At 47.6% G+C, this 9,701-nt stretch overlaps 1 protein-coding gene across 1 annotated transcript in view; it reads right to left on the reverse strand.

The window, feature by feature from the left end:
* Positions 1–8,839, reverse strand: part of kcnd3 (potassium voltage-gated channel, Shal-related subfamily, member 3) — a 242,681-nt gene extending 233,842 nt beyond the window's left edge. The window contains exons 1-2 of the mRNA XM_055654862.1: positions 8,528–8,839; positions 4,777–5,962 (exon numbers count right to left, since the gene is read on the reverse strand). Coding sequence (XP_055510837.1) covers positions 4,777–5,888 — 1,112 coding nt within the window. The 5' untranslated portion in view covers positions 5,889–5,962; positions 8,528–8,839. The remainder of the gene's footprint in view (positions 1–4,776; positions 5,963–8,527) is intronic.
* Between the last annotated feature and the right edge of the window lie 862 nt (positions 8,840–9,701).

Below are 9,701 nucleotides of genomic sequence, written 5' to 3' on the forward strand. Positions count from 1 at the left end.
AATCCTTTAGGACCGAGATGAGAAAAACATTTTTCACACAGAGAGTGGTGAATCTCTGGAATTCTCTGCCACAGAAGGTAGTTGAGGCCAGTTCATTGGCTATATTTAAGAGGGAGTTAGTTGTGGCCCTTGTGGCTAAAGGGATCAGGGGGTATGGAGAGAAGGCAGGTACAGGATACTGAGTCATATTGTATGGCGGTGCAGGCTCGAAGGGCCGAATGGCCTGCACCTATTTTCTATGTTTCTATGTTAACCATATAACCATATAACAATTACAGCACGGAAACAGGCCATCTCGGCCCTACAAGTCCATGCCGAACAAATTTTTTCCCCTTAGTCCCACCTGCCTGCATTCGTACCATAACCCTCCATTCCCTTCTCATCCATATGCCTATCCAATTTATTTTTAAATGATACTAATGAACCTGCCTCCACCACTTCCACTGGGAGCTCATTCCACACTGCCACCACTCTCGGTGTAAAGAAGTTCCCCCTCATATTACCCCTAAACTTCTGTCCCTTAATTCTGATGTATACAGCTTTTTTTTTTTTGCAAAGGGCTTCCAGCTCACCTTTTGTGATTTAGGTCCTGAAGCACTGTAGCTCTTGTGAGGCAGTCACTGTGATATAGGAACCATGGCAACACAAGTGCACACAGCACAAACCTTACACAGCAATCAAGGGACATTTACCTTGAAGGTCGGGGCAGACACAGGGATTTGAACAGCCTACACTTATTCAAATGTGACAGCACAGCTGATGAGCAGGTGCCAATAGAATAAATCAGATACTTGGACCTCAGGTGAAATATAGTCGAGTTCAGTTATTGTCACATGCACTGAGGCACATTAAAAAGCTTTTTGTTGCCTGCTAACCAGTCAGCGGATATGATTACAATCAAGCTATCCACAGTGTACAGATACTGGATGTTTAAGAAGGAACTGCAGATGCTGGAAAATCGAAGGTAGACAAAAGTGCTGGAGAAACTCAGCGGGTGCAGCAGCATCTATGGAGCGAAGGAAATAGGCAACGTTTCGTCCCGAAACGTTGCCTATTTCCTTCGCTCCATAGATGCTGCTGCACCCACTGAGTTTCTCCAGCACTTTTGTCTACCTACAGATACAGGATAAAGGGAATAACTTTTAGTGCAAGATAAAGTCCAGTAAAGTCTGATTTGAGATAGTCCGAGGGTCTCCAAGGAGGTAGATAGTAGCTCAGCACTGCTCTCTGGTTGTTGATGGGATGGTTTAGTTGCCAGATAACACTGAATCTGGAGGTGTGCGTTTTCACACTTCTGTACTTTTGAGTTTGAGTTTAGTTTGTTCTAACATGTACCGAGGTACAGTGAAAAGCTTTCCTGCCTGGTGGTGGAGGGGACGAGAGGGAGTGTCTTCCTGTATACTCCATGTGTAGTGATATGGGTGTTACGTCCTGTATAATGATGTAGGAGGGAGAATTATCGAAATACTAAAAAAGGCAGATGCTGTCATCTGGAATATAGAAACATAGAAACATAGAAACATAGAAAATAGGTGCTGGAGTAGGCCATTCGGCCCTTCGAGCCTGCACCGCCACACAATATGATCATGGCTGATCATCCAACTCAGTATCCCGTACCTGCCTTCTCTCGATACCCCCTGATCCCTTTAGCCACAAGGGCCACATCTAACTCCCTCTTAAATATAGCCAATGAACTGGCCTCAACTACCTTCTGTGGCAGAGAATTCCACAGATTCACCACTCTCTGTGTAAAAAATGATTTTCTCATCTCAGTCCTAAAAGACTTCGCTCTTATTCTTAAACTGTGACCCCTTGTTCTGGACTTCCCCAACATCGGGAATAATCTTCCTGCATCTAGCCTGTCCAACCCCTTAAGAATTTTGTAAGTTTCTATAAGATCCCCCCTCAATCTTCTAAATTCTAGCGTGTACAAGCCGAGTCTATCCAGTCTTTCTTCATATGAAAGTCCTGCCATCCAAGGAATCAGTCTGGTAAACCTTCTCTGTACTCCCTCTATGGCAAGAATGTCTTTCCTCAGATTAGGAGACCAAAACTGTACGCAATACTCCAGGTGTGGTCTCACCAAGACCCTGTACAATTGCAGTAGAACCTCTGCTCTTATACTCAAATCCTTTTGATATGAATGCTAACATACCATTCACTTTCTTCACTGCCTGCTGCACCTGCATGCACAGAACATTCAGTAAATTCCCAGCAGGTGAGGTGTCATCCGTTGAGAGGAGAGAGGGAGAGGGAGAGGGAGAGGGAGAGGGAGAGGGAGAGGGAGAGGGAGAGGGAGAGAGAAACATATAAGGGCAATAGCCTTTCAACCTGAGGGATATATATTGGGTGGGGATTAAGTATTGGAGATCTCTGATGTGAAAACTTCAGCACTTCTTCCAAATAGTACCATGCGATACTTTATATTGGTCATTATATTTGATATTGACACTTCATATAAGCAGTTGTGGGCCCCATATCTGAGGTAGGGTGTGGAGGCACTGGAGAGAGTCCAGAGGAGGTTTACCAGAATAATCCCAGGAATGATTGGGCTAATATCTGATGAGCGTTTGAAGGCACTGGGCCTGTACTCGCTAGAGTTTAGATGGATGAGGGGGAACCTCATTGAAAGGTCTGGATAAAGTGGATATGGAGATGGTGTTTCCTCTACTGTGAGAGTCTAACACCGGAGGCCATAGCCTCAGAATTAAAGGATGTAGTTTTAGAAAGGGGATGAGAAGGAACTTCTTCAGGCAGAGTGTGGTGAATCTGTGGAATTCATTGCTACTGACAAGTCAATAGACATTTTTAAGGCGGAGATTGACAGATTTTTGATTAGTACAGGTGTCAGGGATTATGGGGTGAAGGCAGCAGAATGGGGTAGAGAGGGAAAGGTAGACGAGCCATGATTGAATGGCACACTAGACATGATGGGCTGAATGGCCTTATTCTGCTTCTTATGAACATATGAAAGGTTGTTTTGAACAACATCCTCAAATACTGATCATGATTTTGAGGTGAGTGCAGGAGCCTAGATAATGAGATTGGGAACCATACATTTCTGATGGAGTGGGAGAGTAGTCTTACCCTGAGAGTCAGGGCCGACTTAATCACAGTGACAAACAAAAGAACGAAAACCACGAGGATTAACGTCATCAAACGGGAGAAGACACTTAAAAAGACAGGTACATGGTTAGGTAAGGTTTAGAGGGAATGTGTGAGAAGGAACTGCAGATGATGGTTTATACTGAAGATAGACACAAAATGCTGGAGCAATTCAGCGGGACAGGCAGCATCTCCAGAGAGCAGGAATGGGTGACCTTTCGGGTCTTCAGACTGAGCTTAAGAGGAGAGGGAGACACAGAGATAAGGAAGGGTGAGGTGTGAAAACGAGACATCAAAAGAGATGAGGCTCAATGAAATTGTAGAATAGATTATTGTTAGCCAGGAGAAGCTGACAACGAAGCATACAGAGATAACATTTAATCAAGGGAAACAGTCAGACTGGTCGGAGATTAGAAGGATATGGGGCAAACGTAGGCAGGTGAGGCTAGCGTAGATGGGGAATGTTGGTCGGCATGGGCAATTTGGTCCGAAGGGCCTGTTTCCATGCTGTGTCTTTAAGAATCAGAAATAGCTACAGGTACCACCATTGTCCGAAATTAGCAAACCGAGGTTCAGAACCCTGGACAGCGACCTTAATCAACGTGCAGCGCCAGGCTATGTTGTAAAATCTGTATTGCAGTTGTGACTTGTCTTCAATTAAATCGCAAGGTCATTAGCCTGAGAAGTCTATAGAGCATTTACATTATTTTTCTTTGTGCGAGGCATTAGTTATCGGCGACACATTTATCAGTTTATGTGGACAATCCATCGCTTTCTCAAGCCAAATCGGTCATTAATTACAAGCCAACCTCGCTGTGTTCATAGTACATAAAAGATCATAAGAAGAATTTAGATTGTACAACCTGCTTTCCAGATACTCCCACTTGACGCATAAGTGTTAAGCAGAGTTAGGCCAATCAAGTCTACTCCGCCATTCAATTGTGGCTGGTCTATCTCTCCCTCTTAACCTCATTCTCCTGCCTTCTCCCCATAACCTCTGACACCCGTATAAGATACAGCAGTTGGATTAAGATCAATGCATGTTTTAGTTGGTGAGCCTGTTGCTTCGCCTGTGCTGGGAGAGTAGAGAAAGCACAGGAAGGATCTCAACGGGAATTCAGTGCAGTGAAAGTTTAAATCTATCACTTTTAACCCGTTCCAGTCCAGTCATTCGATAAAGTGAACGTTCAGACCTCCTGCTTGCCAAAGATGTATGCTTGGTCCTACTTTTTAAGCCTCGGAGATGCAAGAACTATTGTTAGTTTCTGGCAGAGCTTAGAAAATAAGAATCTATTGCTGGAGATCCAACTCCAAAATATCCAGACAAATCACCACAATTGAAGCATCTTTCCCCCCCACACACGCATGTTTACTTTTGTGCTTTCAACAATTTACGTGATCAAATAAAAGTGTTTTTTCCCCCAAAAAAAGCGTTTATCACTCTAGTCATGAACCAGCATTTCTGAAGAGTTTGAATAACTTTCCTTTTAAAAATTCAGAGAGCATCATTTGTTTTGCCACGTTCCCGAATAACTTTGTCAGGCACCTGTTGCGTGAGCAGAGACGCTGAACATGAGAGAACCAGTGTTGGAACGTATATATTTACCACGCACACACATAAACCAAGGCAAAAATGGAAATAGGGTATAAAAAAAAAAGTTTAGGTCTTACCCGAGAGTTGTCATGGTGACGATCGTGTACCAGAAAGAGGCGGGGATGCTTGTAAACTTGCTGTGCGTCGACCCTTTCTCGGCGTAGAACATCACGGTGGCAAAGATAATGATGGCCATGGTGAGTGAAAATAGAAGGAATCCCAGTTCGGAGGCGCAACTCTTCAGGGTGTACCCGAGGATCCTCAGGCCTTGGGAATGGCGAGAGAACTTGAAAATCCGGAAGACTCGAAAGACACGGAGGGTGACGAAGGCTCCGCTCACGTCCTCGTTGTTGGTCATGACCAGGCCGATGTAGTAAGGCATGATGGCCACGACGTCGATGATGCTCATCACGCTCCTCATGAAGCGGTAGCGGCTGGGGGCCGCGAAGAGCCGGAGGAGATACTCGACGGTGAAGATCATCACACACGCCGTATCCAGACAGAAGAAGGCTACCCCGTATTGCTCGCCGCACGGCAGGTCTTTGACTTCACTTGGGCCCATCCCGCAAGGCACCGTCTCCACCACGTTGGTGATGACAGACACCGCGATGAAGAACCCAGTGACATAGTAAAACACTAAGGCCAACGTGCTGGTGTGCGGGTTCTCAAAGGCTCTCCACATAGTCTGGCGGCAGGTGCGGGACGGGAGGTTGCCCTCCGCCTTGTTCTCCGTGTCGCTATCATCCATCAGCCTCTCCGCGTTCTCCCTCTTCCTGTCCTTGTACTCTTCGTAGCAGCAATCGCCCACTATCTCCGGGATGATGCCGAAGAAAGCCAGCTCCTCGTCGTAGGCGGAGATGCACTCGTGTCGCGGGTAGTGCAGCTTGCCCGTCCTGTAAAAATTCAACACATTCCTGAAGATGTCGGGGTCCCGGTCAAAGAAATACTCATTGCTTTCTTCGTGGAAGAAGAAGTCTTTCTCGGTGCTGCCCAGGAGCGTGTCCGGGAAGCGCTCCAAGGTGTTCTTCCACGTTTGGAAACGCCGGCCGCTCACGTTGATGACCAGGAGCTCGTCCTGTTTCTTGTTCTTTTCGCCCGGGGCGAGGGGCATGGGGCAATTTGCGACGGGCATCCATCCTATAGCAGCGGCCCGGGCGAATGGTAGCCAGGCCGCTACGCCGGCCGCCATGGTGACGCCCAACCGACTGGGAGGCGACCAAGAGGCTACAGTTGAAGCCGACCTCTGGGGCGATCAGGCAACATCTAGAAGCAGAGAGCCAAAAGGAAAGAAAAAAAAAACATGTGTAGGAAGGGACTACAGGCGCCGGTTTACACCGAAGGTAGAAAATAAACACAATCCTACACACACTGGGGACAATTTACCACCTTTGCCCGAGCCAATCTACCTACAAACCTCCGCGTCTTTCGAGTGCAGAAGGATACAAAATGCTGGGGCAACTGAGCGGGACAGGCAGCATCTCTGGATAGAAGGAATGGGTGGCGTTTCGGGTCATAGAAACTTAGAAAATAATTGCAGGAGCAGGCCATTCGGCCCTTCGAGCCAGCACCGCCATTCAATATGATCATGGCTGATCATCCAACTCAGTATCCAGTACCTGCCTTCTCTCCATACCCCCTGACCCCTTTAGCCACAAGGGCCGCATCCAACTCCCTCTTAAATATAGCCAATGAACTGGCCTCAACTACCTTCTGTGGCAGAGAGTTCCAGAGATTCACCACTCTCTGTGTAAAAAATGTTTTTCTCATCTCAGTCCTAAAAGACTTCCCCCCCCCCTTATCCTTAAACTGTGGCCCCCTTGTTCTGGACTTCCCCAACATCGGGAACAATCTTCCTGCATCTAGCCTGTCCAACCCCGTAAGAATTGTGTAAGTTTCTATAAGATCCCCCCTCAATCTTCTAAGGGTCGAGACCCTTCTTCAGGCTGAGAGTCGGGGGAGAGGGAGACACAGAGATAAGAAGAGATAAGAACATGATCTTGGTCTGACTGTCGCCCTGATTATATTTTATATCTGTTTGCTTCGTTGTCACCTTCTCTTAGCTAACAATGATATATTCAACATTTTCCTTGAACCTCTTCTCCTTTGATGTCTCCTTTTTAACCCTTCCTCACTTCTGAGACTCTTAGTCTGAAGAAGGGTCTCGACCCGAAATGTCATCCGAGATTCCTTCTCTTCAGAGACGATGTCCGCCCCGCTGAGTTACTCCGGAATTTTGTGTCAACCAAAAGACAAAACACTTCCCTTCTCAAGAATCACTCTTCATCAATCACGGCTCGACGAAGTTATCACTCGGTCACTAGCGATTTTTACCCCACATGACAAATGTTCATGCAGCCAAGATACAAGTGCTCAACACTGCGACCAACTCAGCTAATACACGCTGACTCCTGAACTGTAGATTCACATAGAACCAGAGGTAGAGCCACGTAGCGTGGAAGCAGGCCCTTCGGCCCAACTTGCCCACACTCGCCAACAGGTCCCAGTTACACTAGTCCCACCTGCCCTCATTTGGACCATATCCCTCTCCATAAACCTGTTCTATCCCTGTACTTGTCTACTTGTTTCTTAAACGTTGCGATAGTCCCAGCCTCAACTATCACCTATGGTAGGTAGACAAAAGTGCTGGAGAAACTCAGCGGGCGCAGCAGCATCTATGGAGCGAAGGAAATAGGCAACGTTTCGTCCCGAAACGTTGCCTATTTCCTTCGCTCCATAGATGCTGCTGCACCCGCTGAGTTTCTCCAGCACTTTTGTCTACCTTCGATTTTCCAGCATCTGCAGTTCCTTCTTAAACACTTATCACCTATGTTAGGTAGTTCATTCCATCCATTCGCCACCCTTTGTGTGAAAAAAGTTACCCCTCATATTTCTATGAAACCTTTCCCCCCATCACCTTAAACCTATGCCCCGTGGTTCTCGATTCCCCTACTCTGGGCAAAGTACACTTGTGATCGTCTACCCGATCTATTCCTCCCGTGATGTTATACACTTTCTCTCAGCTCTCACGGTTTGATACATTCCAAGCAGATTCCAAATTAATTCAATGCTCGCCACGGATATATATATATTTTTTTAAATAAACTAAGTCATGCACCGGACATTTTACGACAACACTTTCTGCTCTGCACTCACTGATGTCCCATTGTTGTCCTCCGACCACGTTCCTCACTCCGTGAAGGACATGCATCTTGCGAAGGGAAATCGAAGGAGCCTCCGGTGGGAGATGAACCACGCGAGAAGGAAACTAAATTTACCCCCCCCCCCCCCCCCTCCCCCCTCCCTCCACCGCCAGCCAAAAAATATATTAAGCTGCACATGTATAGAAACAAAGAACTGCAGATGCTGGTTTATACCCAAAGATAGACACAAAGTGCTGGAGTAACTCAAAGGGCCACCGTAACATAAATATCATTAACTGACCTATCGTTTTTATATAATTCTCCATCTTTTCCTGGTCAGCGTTGATTTGTCCTTTTGCACACATTTCCTGCATTTGTTATTTCGCACCTTTTCATATCTCTCCTGTCCCTCCCTCTCCCCTGACTCTCAGTCTGAACAAGGGTCCCGACCCGGAACGTCACCTGTTCCTTTGCCCGACCCGCTGGGTTACCCCAGCTTTCGGTAGCGAATCTGCAGTTCCTCCCGACACACGACATGCATGTGCACGTTGTATCTAGCGTACATACAAAGGCAGAACACTCTGAGACACAGAGTAATAGCCTACAAGTACACAATCTAAGCGGGGAACTTCGGAGGAGAGCGTGTGGGGTTTTGACATGGACAAAACGCCACCCGGACAGAGCTTACCTTGGGAAGGCAGGCAGGAGACTCCGAGTTTCAGTGATACTGCCAATTTTGTTCGGACTTCCGACGGACACACGAACCGTTGGCAAAGAAAACCAAAAAACTCTTGAAACGGAAAGGTAAATCCCGCAGAAGCGATGAAGGCAACGTAGCCAGTAGAGCGGCAAGTGATGAAAACTGGAGTTAGCGTTCCAGCAGCACAGATCTTATTTTTCTTTCTATTTCCCCGTCACATATCGCTTCCCCAGCCTCCCACCCTCCTCACTCCGCTCGCCGACTCAAACACCGGGCTCCTGTGTTCTTACGATTTCTGGATGTTTGACTTCTTGGCTCTCTCTCTCTCCCTCCCTCCCTCGCTCCCTCGCTCGCTCGCTAACCCTTCTCTACTTTAAATGGCAAGGACGCGATAGGCGGGTCAGCGTTAGTGATGGCATGTCTAGCCTGGGATGATAGGCAGTGGCTTTGACCGTGCCTCTGTGCCGCGGTACCCATCCCGCCTGGGACGCCTTACTGATAGAGGGAGGGAGGGGGATAAAGGGTGGGGGTGGGGGCGAGAAAGACAGGTGGAGAGAGAGAGATAGAGCGAGAGAGAGAGAGAGATGGGCAGAGGCGTGAGGCACAGGGATAACGGCTCATTCCTTGTGCCCCATCCCCTTTGATGTCTCGTTTTCACATCTTACCCTTCCTTATCTGTGTGTGTGTGTGTGCGCGTGTATCTCTCTCCTGAGTCTAAAGGAGGGTCTCGGCCCGAAACGCCACCAATTCCCTTCTCTCCAGAGACGCTGCCTGTCCCGCTGAGTTACTCCAGCTTTTTGTGACAACCGAAAGCTCAACCTGTTAGCTGGAAGTGTACGCGAGGAGTGGGGGTTAATTTATATTTACAGGCGCCGTGGCACCATTATTTTCCTTCGACCCAAACCATTCCTCTAGGCATATCGTCGATAGACACCGCTCAGTAAATACCACTCAACGATTATAAAGAGAATATGTTCCCCGCGGCCGCAGTGGCGGGTAGGTCCTTGTGAGCGCGGCAGTAAACTCACCTTCCTTCTCAGGACCTTGGACAGCGGCTGTGCTGAAACGTCTCCTCTCAATCTAACGAAGATCGCCGTTCCTTTTCAACGTTGGCTTCGCAGTCCGGCTTCTGTTTAGTTGATTGTCATGTGTACCGAGGTAC

Source organism: Leucoraja erinacea, chromosome 24 (assembly GCF_028641065.1).
Source record: "Leucoraja erinacea ecotype New England chromosome 24, Leri_hhj_1, whole genome shotgun sequence".
Classification (NCBI taxonomy): domain Eukaryota; kingdom Metazoa; phylum Chordata; class Chondrichthyes; order Rajiformes; family Rajidae; genus Leucoraja; species Leucoraja erinaceus.